This window comes from Heterocephalus glaber, unplaced genomic scaffold, assembly GCF_053883595.1.
Source record: "Heterocephalus glaber isolate CG9 unplaced genomic scaffold, H.glaber_assembly_v1.0 deba00001546, whole genome shotgun sequence".
NCBI lineage: Eukaryota > Metazoa > Chordata > Mammalia > Rodentia > Bathyergidae > Heterocephalus > Heterocephalus glaber.
The window spans coordinates 2,778,473-2,792,385 of NW_028258339.1; the positions used below are offsets into that span (position 1 = coordinate 2,778,473).

The following is a 13,913-nucleotide window of genomic DNA, read 5'->3' on the forward strand; positions in this document are numbered from 1 at the left end:
TGATTTTTCAACTTTTAAACATGTTAGTAGCAGAACTCTTTCTTCAAATATTACTGGAAACCCCAAAATATAAAGCAAGAAGTGAGCTGCTGTGGTTGAAGTGAGATGGAAAGTTCTGATCCTCACCAATTGACCCTCTTCATTGCTCCCTAAGGTGCTTCAAGGTGCTTCCCTAGGCATCTTCATGGACTCCTTAGGATCCATGTACCATGAAGAAAAACAAATAGACTAAGTCAGTGGTTCTCAAAGTGTGGTCCCACAACCAGAAGCATGGATACCACCCGGGAAGGTGTCAGAAATGCAGATTCTCAAGTCCCCATCTCAGACCTACTGAATCAGAAACTCTGGGTGTGGGACCCAGAAATCATGTTAATTCTTCCAGGTGTGTTTCTAGTTGGCAATGCTTGTTAGTTGGAGATCTGCTCAAATAGAGTATCCCACTCTGGAGTTATTAGAAAAAAGGCTAAAGTGCTGCCCAAGATTATTATTTCTGGGTATTTAAATTAACACAATCTTCGCAGTCCTCCATTAATCACTTTCTTGTACCCAAGTGAGATTATAGACACTCTCAAGGTTCAATTTTGCAATGACCGGGGGCCATTTGAATTCAATGGGTCAGAAATCCCTGGGGAGAATAGGAATTCCTACTCTCAGTTCATTAGATGGAAATAATGAAGTTTCTCCTAAGTTTTTTTGGACAAAAAAGACTTGAGTTCCTAATCCTATAAAATTATACTGAGCAAAAGTAGCCAGACATAAAACAGTACACATTAATTCCATTTATAAAATGTATAGACAGGCAACACTCACCTACAGTGAGTCAGGATAGATGCTTTGTTTCTTGATCTGAATGCTGTTTACAGAAATGTATTCATTTTGTAGGAATTCATCAAGTTACATATGATATATGCACTTTTCCTACATATTTAATACAATTCAAGGCAAAAGTTTAAAACAGTATTGAGTCATCTGCAGGGAAAGGTAAGTGTGTAACAATTGTAACTGAGTACATACTCAGAGGATCCAGGCCTTCGCTTCTGGGTGTGAAATATATAGTTGGAGTAAATGCAGGTTCCTGGCATTTGGGTCTACACATAATGACAATAGGAGATCACTCTGCTTTCTGTTTGGAAGACTTTTTTTTTTTGAGACAAGGTCTCACTTTGTAGTTCAGGCTGACTTTGAACTCATTATGTAGCCCAAGCTGGCCTCAAACTCATGGCAATCCTACTGCCTCAGCCTCCTGAGTGCTGGGATTAAGGTGTACACTACCATGCTTGGCTCTGGAGAAGACATTTTGATTGATGGCACCTCTGATCAAGATTCCCTGTGGATAGTGAATAGGTGAGGCAATTATCTATGTGACCTGTAGACCAGAGTCAATTTCAGTATCTGACTAGTCTAGGAAATGTGCAGTGGCAACCAGGTTAGGCCAAGAAAACATAGGAAAGATGTGTAATGGGTGGCAGGGCAGAACTCCATCTTTTGGTTCCTTATCCTGAGCTCTCTGGGTGGTTGAGGCCCTCAGTTTGAGCAGACATCTTTTATCTCTGCCCTCTGGGCCCTCATTATAAATCTACATATATGAGGTATGATCGAGAAACACGGTGAATGCTTTTTTTTGTATTACAGTAAAAGGTACACTGCCATTAATCCTCCTCAAAATACTCCCAACTTTGAAAACTTATTCCATAATTCTTGTGACTTTCTGAAGCAATTCTGGAAGTCTTCTCTCCTGAGTTGTCTTTTTTGTTGTGCTGTCACAGCTGCTTCGATATCCTGAATCATAAGAGCTAGACATCACAGTGCCAGATTTGGAAAACAAAATTAATGAGGACATAACATGATGTTTTTATTTGACAGAAATTGCAGTAATCACTTTGAATAGATTCAGAACATTGAGGCAGCCACAAAAAGACACTCACAAAAGAGGGCTTCCAGAACTGCTTCAGAAGGCAGCAAGAACTACAGGATAATGTGTTTGAAGTGAGGGGTAGTATTTTGAGGAGAATTAATGAAAATGTGTCTTTTACTGAAATAAATGTTTAAAATTATTTAAATATTCATTGTATTTTTTTTATCACACCCTGTAAAATAAGTCTCTCAGCCTTACCCACTTGTGGAAATAGGAGTTAGAGAATTAGCTTAAATTTCACTGCTTCTTGCCCCTTTCTGCTCAAATAGGAACTCCAGTATGAGTGTAGAATAACTCAATTGCATCTGAAAGTCCTTACCAATCTATTTTCACCATCTTTTTTATTTTTCCTTACTTACGTTGGGTCTCATCTTTGTATAATCTGTTGATGAAGCTCCTTAAGAAATAGTTATCCCTTCCCTCCTCCATCCACACCTCTGCTGCTGATGTGCCCACCATGGAAATATTGCTGAAGGGGCCAGGGTTTTAGATCCTGACCCCCCTAAAGTTTCCAATGTTGGAGATGCCTGGTCATATACCAGACATGCTCAAACACACGTGAATCTCAGTGTGGTCATGTTTACATACACCTGCACAATACATAGGATGTCTGAGTCCCAAAGTGGTGTGATCTGAAAACAACCCCTGGACTGCTGTTAAACTCCATGGCTCAATTTGGGGCTTGGTGAGTGGTAGGGACAAAGAGCTAGGTTTGAATGGCTCCCCTGCTGCTGAGGGAGAATCCTGTTTTCCACAGAGGTGGGAGGTTCAGTCAGGAAGTGCCAGGCACAGTTGCTCCCTCTGGTGGTCTGTTTCTTCCACCATCTGGAACAGGGAGGTCAGCTTCAGCATCTCAGGCCATTCATCTGTTGCTAAGTTCCTCTTAGAACTATTACTGAGTGCAGGGTATTTAAAAGACAGCATCTTATCAGACAAAATGAGGAGCATTCTATTAAAAATATGAATGCCATACAAGACAAAGAAAGGTTGTGGAAATGTTCCTGATTGAAGGAGGCTAAGAGGACATAATGACTAAATGCAGTACCTCACCCTAGACCAGACCCTATAATACGGGGGGGGGGGGGGGGGAATGATATAAAGGACATTTCTGGGTCAACAGACAAAATTGGAGTATGTATGGTAGATTCATAAGAGCATTGTATCAATGCTAATTTTTCTGAAGCTATACCATGGTGATATAAGGAATATGCCTATTCTTAGGAAATGTCCATTAAAGTATTTCAGTATGAAGGGCCATGAAGTATGCAATTTATCCTTACAGGATTCAAACACAATACTGAAAGTATATATATGGAATTGATAAAGCAAATTGAGTAAAATGTTAATAATAGGTAAATCTGGGTAAAAGGTATAATGACATTCTTGATACTATTTTTATTTTTGTACCTTTCCTGGACATTTCAATTTATTTCCAAATAAAAATGTTTTAAAATGTTAAAAGATGGCTGCTGTGCAAGTAGTCAGAATCTGGTGGCACATAACTGAACTCTTCCTGTGGCAGACATGAGGAATGAGGACACTGCTGTGTATTCCCAGTGAGGCTATCAGACACATCCCAAAAGACACCCAACATAAAGCTGCCATGTGGCATCTGAAGCCGTCTATCTCTTCATCTCCCCCCTCCTACAAAACACCAAAACTAATAACGTTTGATATTCTCTCCTGAGGATTATGGGCCCTGGGTGTTGAAGAAATTTTGGTTATGAAAGGAAAGCGTCTCAGTTCGTTCATTCATTCACCCACCCACCCATTCACTCAGTAAATGTTTCGAGCACCTACTTACTATGTGCCAGGAACTGTACCAGGATCTGAGGATGCAGCTTAGGGTGCAAGAGGAGACACAATCCTTGCCCCTAAAAAGGCTGTGAGCTCCTTGGGGGTGCACCCACAACCACATCAATAAATCTGTATTTCCAAATGAGCTGACTACAAAGTAGACATGGGAAGCCATGGGGCACCCAGCCTTTTACCAGAGCCAATGGTTCTGATATATTCAATTCCCTCCCAGGATTTTCTAGGGAATAGTTACTTTTGTACCTGATGCTGAGGAGAGGGCTCATCCCATCTGTTTCAGCTTAGCTCTGCAAGCTGCTCTGCTCTCTGTCAGGATCAGGGAAGGAGCCAACAAGCTACTCAATCAACATCTCTGGGCTGATGGACCAATGAGCTTTGGAAAATAGTCTTTCTCCTGATCTATGTCTGTAGGTAAATGTGACAGCTATATCCGTAATGTGTTTAGAAGGCACAGACCACCAAATATCTTCATGTGGAAACCTGGTAGCATACTAGCCATGAGAATCTCATCAACGGTGTGCTCAGTCATTGAAATGACACATCTTTCGAATGGACAGAATAATGACCTTTTGTGGACAGTTGTGCTTACCCCCAAACCCCAATCCTGGGTTTGACATCAACTGTGATGCCTTGTACACAGGGAAAATAGTGGAGTCTATTACCTCAAGGCTCCAAGCAGACGGTATTGGGGAGACAGCTCTTAAGATTGTGTTCACATGAGTGCATGTGACATGATGTCCTTTCTGTCCATGGGTCTCAGGTGGGACTAACCTTCACCTCTGATGCCCAGTCCAAAGAAGGTTCAGATTCAGATCAAACAAATGTTTACTGAGTCTCTACAAAGTTCCACATCTTTTACTTTATAGTTTGACACATTTTATATTTTAATCTTTAACAACAACCCTTTAAGGAAGGAATTATCTGCATTTTACAGATGAGAAAACAATCGCAAAGAGGTTCACTGATTTGCTCAAGTATATCATACAGCTTTTTAAAAAACACACACACACACACACTACACTGTCAGCTGAGGCCTGTCTGTGTTGATTGCTTATCTTACAGCATTTCATGTCTTCTCTACTTCTGGAGCAACTGCTCCCCTTATACAAGCCCCCTTATTTCTTCTTTTACTAGCCCACATGGGCTTTTCTTTTTTAATACTGCATTTAATAGCACAAAAATCACAAATACAAAGAAACTGGCAAAGATGTTTGTTAATGAGATATCCCTGCATCCTCCACTTTTCTGCTTTCATACCCACATATGTAATGGGCTACACTTTTATAAACTTTTCTTTTTCTCCTAAACATATATGTCATGTGATTGGTCAATTGAAGTTGAAACACCCATGGAGAAAGATGTTTTACAGTTACAAGGGCACACACCCCCCCACAAACCACCCCCCCTCCCCCCACATCTTCCCACACAACCTTTTGGAGGAATATAGGATATGAACTAGTGTCACAATTTCCCTGTTCCTGCCTTCCCACCAAGAGCATTCCTGCTACTTAATTTTCCTTCAAGTGACTGCTTCAACTAGAGCCTCTTCTCCCTCCCCTCCTATTTCTCTTCCACTCAGGACCTTTTGGACACTGGGTATTGTTCAATTCTTACTCTGTCAGGCCCATGGGCCGTGGTCAAGTAGGTCCTTTAAATCTCGATGCCAGTTGTAGTACAGGTGTCGTCATCTTCTGTTACAGGTATGTCTGTGTGTCACTTCAGTAGGCTTGCGTATTCATTTCTTTCACCTTTTCTGACTCATGTTCCAGGACCTGTTTGTGGTAGAAGAGCAAATATCCCTCACTGTCCAGTACATCCTTAATGCTGGCCTTGGTGATGACAGCATCATCACATTTGAACCACTGGTCCTTGTGGTGGCAGATGAAGCTGGTGTAGTGGCCACTCTCCAAGGTTCCTTGGTGATTAACCACAGCAAACAAGGAATACTTATTCTCATTGTTTCCACTACTGGTTGGCAGCTGCAACTGTCCATTCATTCTGCTTTCTTTACTTGAGGCCATAAACGGTGTCATATCCAGCTCCAGAGGAAAGGAAATGTATGTAGTGATCTTGCGCCTCTGTTTTACTGAATGTTCAAACCTTTTGAAATGAAAACAGGCAACAACTGGTAATTTATTCATTGTGAGCTGTTTGGTAGATTCCTGGTAGCTTTGGCAACTACCACATTTGATTTTGGCACTACTTCCTAAGTGCTCTGGCCTTGTAAACCTTCGCAAGCAGTCCGTGAGAGTGGTGATGCCCGGTATGTGGCTTTCTCCATTCACACTGGTCTCTCTCCCTGGACTCATGGGCCAGAAGGAGGTGCAAGAGCCAGGCAAGTCCAAACTAATGTCCCAGCACGGGTCTATGGTAGTGGAGACACCGTGGCAGGCTTGACAGGTGACATCAGATTGCAGGCCACCTGTGAAAATTTGGTCTATGATGCAGTTACAGTGGTTGGGATTGTTGGCTGCCTTCCCAACATCATCACCTTTGCAGTGCCTGTGCAGGACATCTAACGCTGCGATGAGGAACTCATGGGCATCCTGCTGCCTGTACCCGGCTAAATGACGAGCATGTATCCACACCAGGTGCAGTAATTTATAGGGAACATGAGGAGATGGGTTTCCAGAATACAACTCCCGAAAGAGTGAAGACATCTCACAGACCAGACACAACTCAGGACTAGGCATTTCACATCGGTGCCGGTCTGAGAGAAAGAAATCTCTCAGGATCGGAGTGTGGGTCAGGGCCTGGACAATGCAGTTCATAAAACACGTGTTGCCGAGATTGATTAGTCCTCTTAAGCCAATGGTAAAGCTGGAAGCGATTCTTCTTCTCCGTGAGTTATGCCCCAGCAGTTCCAACTCGGGTTTGGTGGTTTCCCACGTTGGATATTTCTCACCAAGGCCTGGCACTGAACACTGCTGGTGAGAAACCTCTGCTGAGGTGGAGGCTTGCAATTTCAAGGCTTGTCCTTGCTCTTCTTTGGCAATTTGCTCAATGTCTTTGTCATACACATAGTCCTTACACATAAAGCAGTAGATACCTCCATAATAAAGGTCTACAGCTAAGTTGTGTTGTTTCGTCTCTGCGTGCTCATGAATGTGTTTCTCTGTGAAGCAGCCAAAGAAGACACAGGAAAGGCAAGAGTGGAGTCTGTTCAAATGGGTGCCACACACATGGCAGATGCACGACTTTGCCTTGTTTTTCCTGTTCTCTGGGGTTCCACACCAAACGAAGCACTGGTAGATGACCCTCAGTTCCTGTCTCCAGTTCTCTCCCACCTTAAAGCTGTTCACGTGGGAACAACCTGGTGGCCCCACAGTAAAATCCACATCCAGGCATCCGCCCCCAGGGCCGCGCCGGGGCCGAGACCGGGGCGGGGGCCGTGGCCTAGGCTGCGGCGGGGTACGGAGCCGGGTCTGGGGCCGGGGCCGGGGCCGGGGTCGGCGGCGCGGGGCACGACTACGACGAGGAGAGGGATCTGGGGGCCGCGGCGGGTCGGAGGGAAGGGTAGGGGGAGGAACCTCGTCGCTGCTGCCACCACCGCTGCTCCGGGCTGGGTTCTCATCCTCCAGCTCCTGCTTCGGCTCTTGCTTCGGCTCCCCCTTCGGCTCCTGCTCCGCTTCCCGTACCGGCTCGGATTCGGGCTCCAGCTTGAGCTCAGCCTGGCGGCCCGGACCCTCTGCCGTCTCCACTTTCCACGCGGCGTCCACCTTCCCCGCGGTGTCCACCTTTTCGGTGGCGTCCACCTTCCCTGGCGCCTCCACCTTCCCTGCCGCCTCCACCTTCCCTGCCTCCTCCACCTTCCCCGCCACCTTTGTCTCCGCCTCCACCTTCCTCTCCGCTGTCTCTGCCGTCTCTGCGGTCTCTGCGGTCTCTGCGGTCTCTGCCGTCTCTGCCGTCTCTGCCGTCTCTACCGTCTCTGCCGTCTCTGCCGTCTCTGCCGTCTCCGCCGTCTCCGCCGTCTCCGCCGTCTCTGCCGTCGCCGCCGTCTCCGCCTCCTCCACCTCCTCCACCTCCTCCACCTCCTCTGCCTCCACTGGTGGCGGCTCCTCCCCCTGCTCGCAGGGCTAGGGCGGCCACTGGGCGTGGCGGCGCGGGGGCCACGCAGACCTGGGCTGTCCCCCGCCCGGCCTGAGGGAGCGCGGTGAATGTGGCAGCTGGACCCAAAAGGGACTTTCACTGAAGGAGGCGGCGGCGGAAGCAGGCGACGCCCCCGGGAATCCTCCCACCGAAGCCCCCTAGCGGAGGCCGCTTCTGCGGCCAGGCCCTGTTTAATTCAATATTCCCCAAACTTGCTTGTTCACAAGAATCACGTGGGGAGCGTGTTAAAATTACAGATTCCTCGGCTCCATCCGCAGGTCTACTGGATCAGACTCTGGAAGGGTGGTACTTCGGAACCTGTATCTCTACCTAGGGCCGGAGAGGCTGCTTATGATCAGGCAAGTTTGGGAAACACAGCTCTAATTCATTGAGGCTGGCGGGAAGGGGGGCGGGGACCGCGCAGTCTCTTTAAGGCGCTTCCAGTTCTCAGCTCCAATCGCTGCTCTAACCCCCTTGGTCGTCTCCTCCCCTCTCCTCCTCCTTCCCTTCGTCCCTACCGCTTTCCTCCAGCACTGCAGGGCCGGGGTCGAAAGACTGCCAAGCCCAGGAATGTTTCTGAAGCTGTGAAACGGCCCCTTACGGGGTGGGGTGGGAGTGGGGGTCTTGGGGAGTGCAGGCAGAAGCTGTGACCAGTCATCATCAGGCGGCGGAGCCTGCCTCCAGTCTGTCCCAGTCTCCTCTCCCACCCAGTTCCTGCCCTTCCCGCAAAGAATGAAACTCCAGCTCCATTAGGACAGGCCTGGACCCCAGATCCCGAGAGGCAGCGCTCCCAAGGCCGCTGGGCCCGAAGTGGCACGTCCCCTTTCCCATCTTATCAGCACCCTGCTGTCTGAGCTGGTTCCTCACCTCCCCCTCGGGCTCCCAAGGCTGAGGGTGGGATGAGGGTTTGGAAGCTAGCTGGCCTTCTGGTCCAGCAGAAGCTGAGCAGCCCAGGGGCCATCCCTACGGCAGGCACCTCCCCTACGGGTGAGAGAATGGCCTGAGGGACTGCACACAGTCCGGAGACCCTTAAGCCCTAACAGAGTCCCAAGGTGGGCAGCAAGTAGGAGTGGAAGTCTGTGGAGCTGCCAGCAGAGAGAAGGGGTTGGGCACTTGTCTTGGAGGCCTCTAGAAACCCCTAGCATAGCAGCCCTATGCTAAGTGGCTGCTGGCACAGCATAGTAGCACCTGGGGGCCCGTGAGAAATGAGCTCAGAACAGGTGGCTCGGGTCTAGAGAACTGCTGAGGATGTCAGGAAGTAGCTGCAGCTACTGATCCCAGGAGGTACAGTCCAAGGCAGGCACCAGTACAAGAAGCTGAAAGGAAAGAATATTCTAAGAGCCAGGTCCCTGAATCCTGGTGGCAGCTGGCTGTGGTCTAGTGCACACTGCCTGGCTTGTGGAGCTGTGCTGCCTGATTACACCCCAGCAAAGTTCTCTCTGTTCAGCACCGATGCCACCATCCACCTAACATTCCCTGCAGGGAGGGGTGGGGGCAGGTCCCCTGGGGTTAGCAACAGGAGGTGGTCTTCAGGAACCCAGAGCCCCTGAGGTGGAGGCCTGGATCCCATCCAGCTGAGGATTATCCTGGTGCCTGCCCTTCCTAAATCAGCTCTGCCTTTAATTCCTTGAAGCACACAAGATTACTTCCAGCAAGTGCTTTGTGGCCTGCAACCAGAGGAACTGCAACTAATGTATCTTCTGAAGGAACGCTACTGCTGCTGCTGCTAAAAGTGACTGAGGTCATGGAACATGGGAGGGAGGGTGATGGTGCTCTCTTCCTAATTACTATCTTCACAGACAACCAAGAGACCCAAAGATCTCTGAGTATCTGAGACTGACAGCTGTGGAAGACTAAGCATGATAATCTCATTATCTTATTGATCAACTATCTGCAGAAACCCACAGCTCCACTTGGACTCTCCCAACCAGTGTGTTCTGGAAGTGGAGGGCTCTACCACTCAGTGGATGTTTATTCAGCACCCACCCACAACCAGATGCTGAACCAGACACCCCAGGGCCAGAATCAGGGCTGGTTTCCCCAAAAAGCATACTAACACTAAGGAAGAGTCTAGGCCACTAGCAGAGAAGTGGCACCAAAACCCATATAGAGATATAGACATAGATGATATAGATATGGGGATACAGTATAGATGAGTTTTTAAAAGTGGTCCTTGTGGGAAAAGTCACAACTTAGTTGTACTTCCTTAAATTCTTTTCCTTTTTGCGTGTTACTTTTGCTTTGAATCACATTCAGAGGCTGTCACCATAATCTTGAGGTGTTTAGTGGTTGTTTGAGTCTAGATTCAGTCCTAGGCAAGCACAGTTTCACCGTGTCTGCCTCACAAGACCTGACAAGTGCTGACAGAAAGAACTGACCTTAAGAAAGACAGCTCCTCCTCACAGTCCATGCACCTGAATGCTAAGTATAGCTCTGACCACAAGGTGGCAAAGAAGTAAATCACAATTCCTTGTTACTTTTTGTATGTTTATATTAAACTTTCAGTTTATATCAAAATGCTGTCTCAAAAGTATTTCAAAAAACGTTGTGCTCCTTCATGTATGTTTAGGTTGACATCTAAAATTCTGCATCATGAATGTCAACTGGCTGCAAAAATGTAATTTCTGACAAGTGATAACCTTCACAAATAAAAGTTATGTCACTATTTTATATGAATCTGGTGAAACCTAAATACCTTAGTAATTTCAGAGATACCATCTTTTGTTTTAAAAATTCATAACCAAGCTCTTTGATCATTATAAGTTGTACATTTCCCCTTTTCTCCTTGAGTTCTTAATTCTACCCTTCCAACAGAATTTTGTTCCAACAAAATATATTTTGCTCTTGAATCAATTATTCTGTAGCAAAAATATGTATGTGTTTTGCTATTTAAATTCTCTTTAAATGCTCCTTTGATCATAAGACTTTTTAAGTATTTAAAATTTTGCTCTTGCTGGAGTTATAGTGACAATTAGTATTAGAATGTGATGGATCAAAAAATATTAAAAATTGTGATAGGTAATTATTAAACATAAAACAAAAGTTTATTGGAGATAGGGCTTGGTAGAGCTTTTTGAAAAAATTAGTGGGTGTATCCATGGATAAATAATTCTTATTGCTAGAGTGAGACAGGATTCAACATCAATTCTCTTCCTTTTTTTGTTTGGTTTAATGTTAGCACACAGAAATCTCCCTTATATAAATGAGTAAATGAGGAGGGATGCTTTGTTTTAGCAATATCACTCAAGAATTCCTTTGGAGATATGTGAGGGGAAATTACACAGTGATTTATCTTCAAAATTATTTCTCATGATTTATCAGCCGATGACTCTACTGGGTTTTCTTTCAATTTTATTGGGAGCAAAAAAATGGAAAGGATTTGAAGTGCAAAAGGATTTCTCCCCATTCATTTCTTAGAGCAATTTGTTTGTTGGCCACCCACAGAAGCGTTTAGAATTGTCTCTCGTGCCCTGAGGATTTTACACTGCAGGGCAGTGCATCTAGGTAAAATTCAGGATGAGTAAAGGATATGCTTTTTTTTGTAAATGAAAAAAGAAGCATGTGAAGGGGGAGATGGAAAAAGAGAAACAGCTTGATTCCTCCATCACAAGTGTGTTCTCTGGAAGATCAATTTTAAGACTACATATGAAATTTCAGAGTAGAAATTGATTCCCTTCAAACTCCTGTGCCCTAGGGTAATGCATACTCCAGTTTAAAAGTTGCTGATATATTTATTTCTACAAAAGTAATATATACAATATTTGTATTTTTTAAAAAGGTATAGAAGAGTGCATGACATGAAAAGTAAAAGCACCTCTCTCCCTCCAATCACAACCAGTTCTATTCCCCCTAAAAATTCTGAGAAAATTTCTATGCGAATACAAGATATATATATATGTAATATCTATGAAATTTAAATGAGACTTCAATATACAGAAGTTGTCAAGTTGATCTACATCTCCAGTGAAATTCCAATAAAAATTCCAATGAGTTTTTAAAGGGAGATTTACAAAGAGATTCTTAATATGGAAGATTAAAAGGCATTTTGCCCCCTTCCTCTTTCTTCCTCCTAGAAATAAGGATTTAATGGTGACAGCTGGGTAGCCATCTTGCAACCAATCACAATGGAAAGACCAAAAAATCATTTCAGGGCTTATTCTTTTTTATTTTTAAGAGTAGGAAAAATTTTACTGAGAGAAAGAAAGCATCTAAGAGAGACAGAAGGGGGACTGGAAAGTGGGTTGCCCACCCACCCCACTTTTCAAAGATGTTTTATACAGCAAAGTCAGGACTTATTCTTACATGAGGAAAAAGATACTGTATTTTACCAACACCAAGAGGTATATCTTTTCATGTTTACACGTTGCTGAAAACTTTGAACGACAGTTTATGTTTAGATGTGGCAGCATTTTTTACCTTTCTTGGTGGTACATAAAATACTGCTGTTTTTCACAATCAATATAGTATCTTAGAAGCAGTGTAATGCTCCAAATGTTATCTTTGGTACTGGGGATCAAACTCGGGACCTTGCGCTTGGGAGGCAGGCGGCAGAACCACTGAGCTAAATCCCTGGCCCTGCAAATGTTATCTTTTTAAATTGTTGTTATTTGGATCCCAGATATACAATTCCTAAGCAATAGTAGGCTTTCTATTGTCACTCCTTTTGAAGTCACAAGTCCTCATCCTGGCTTTTCAGGCCTTACTGAGCATGTTCTCTTAACACTTTGGTTCCTATCAACTCACCTTGACTCAAACAAGTTACATTTATTGCTAGTCCTCAAATCAACTAAGCTGGTTCCTGCTTCCAGACCTAATCCTTATTGTTTCTTCTGCTTGGAAAACTTCTCTTAGAAATTCTCATGGCTTTTTCCCTCACTTGCTTTAGATCTCTCCTTAAATGACACCTCATTTCAGAGTCCCTTCCTTGAGCACTCTATAAAATAGCACCCTATCCCCACTTTATTGTTTTCATCCCTGCTTTTTTGCCATCACTACATGATGTATTAAATAATCACCACATGAATATATTAAATATTATACAGATATAATTAATGTAAACTCCATGAGACTAAGATGCTCACTGTTATATTTCCAATGCCTCTTTGGAACTTGTTAGATATTTAAATATTTGTGAAGTAATCAAATAAATGTCTTTCATTATGAGTGAAGTCCACTACATTTTCATAAGTTTATTGGCCATTATAACTTTATTTTGTGAACTACTTATTCACATCTTTTACCTAGCTTTCTTGTGATTTCTTATTAATCATCCTAATAACATTTAAATGGCACCTGAAGTATGCTAAAAGTTGTTCTATTTCACTTGCTTAACACTCACTACAACTTTAAGAAGTGCTTTTATCTTCATCTTATAAGTAAAGAAACTGAGGCATAGAAAGATTGAATGACACCTGAGGACACAGAGCTAGTAAGCATAGATCTGGAATTCAAATTCAGGAGTTGGAACCTAGAGTTTGGACTCTTAACTACTGAGCTATTGGCCTTTGTCTCTCAGATTCTAATATATAAACACTTTTCCCATTTAACATTGACCATTATATTTTATTCCATATTTTACCATATGATGTTTAAGATTATTCTGTAGACAAGTTTCTCAACCTTTTCTTTATGGGTTCTGAATTTTAGAATTTAATTTTTAAAATATTTATCCTAATTATAAAAGTATAGAGCAAGTGCAAAGGCCCTGAGACCAAAGAATGCTTGATGATTTTGAGAAATGAAAATACAGGCCAGAATGGCTTGAATTTGGTGACCAAGAAAGAGGAGAGAGGAGAGTGGTATAAGATGAAGATTAGGATAGAGATGCAGGCAGGGGCTAGATCACCTGGAGATTTGTAGACCAACAGCCAAGGCTTGAATATTATCACAATTGCACTGAGAATCATTTGGGGGTTTTAAGCAAGGCAGTGACACCATAAGATTTATGGTTTACACACAACAATTATAATTTAACAATACTAATTAACACTGATTGCTTATGATATGCCAAGCACTGTTTTATAAGTAACTTACTAAATTATTAAAACCTCAGAACATACTAATGAGGTAGGAGCTAATATTGTCACGATATACA

General features: G+C 44.0%; 1 protein-coding gene and 1 long non-coding RNA gene across 2 annotated transcripts; one reads left to right on the forward strand and one right to left on the reverse strand.

Moving 5' to 3' along the window:
• Positions 1-4,569: 4,569 nt before the first annotated feature.
• Positions 4,570-7,017, reverse strand: Usp27x (ubiquitin specific peptidase 27 X-linked). The gene has a single exon (XM_013068198.3). The coding sequence runs from the start codon at positions 6,763-6,765 to the stop codon at positions 5,449-5,451; it is 1,317 nt and encodes a 438-aa protein (XP_012923652.2). The 5' UTR covers positions 6,766-7,017; the 3' UTR covers positions 4,570-5,448.
• A 726-nt stretch (positions 7,018-7,743) lies between these two features.
• LOC147824383 (uncharacterized) lies at positions 7,744-10,489 on the forward strand. The gene is made up of 2 exons (XR_015442394.1): positions 7,744-8,178; positions 9,453-10,489. It is a non-coding gene; the product is annotated as an uncharacterized LOC147824383 (long non-coding RNA).
• The last annotated feature ends 3,424 nt before the right edge of the window (positions 10,490-13,913 follow it).

Coding starts and splice junctions, on each gene's coding strand:
- Usp27x (XM_013068198.3), bottom strand. CDS start 6,765: ATGTGTAAGGACTATGTGTATGACAAAGACATTGAGCAAATTGCCAAA.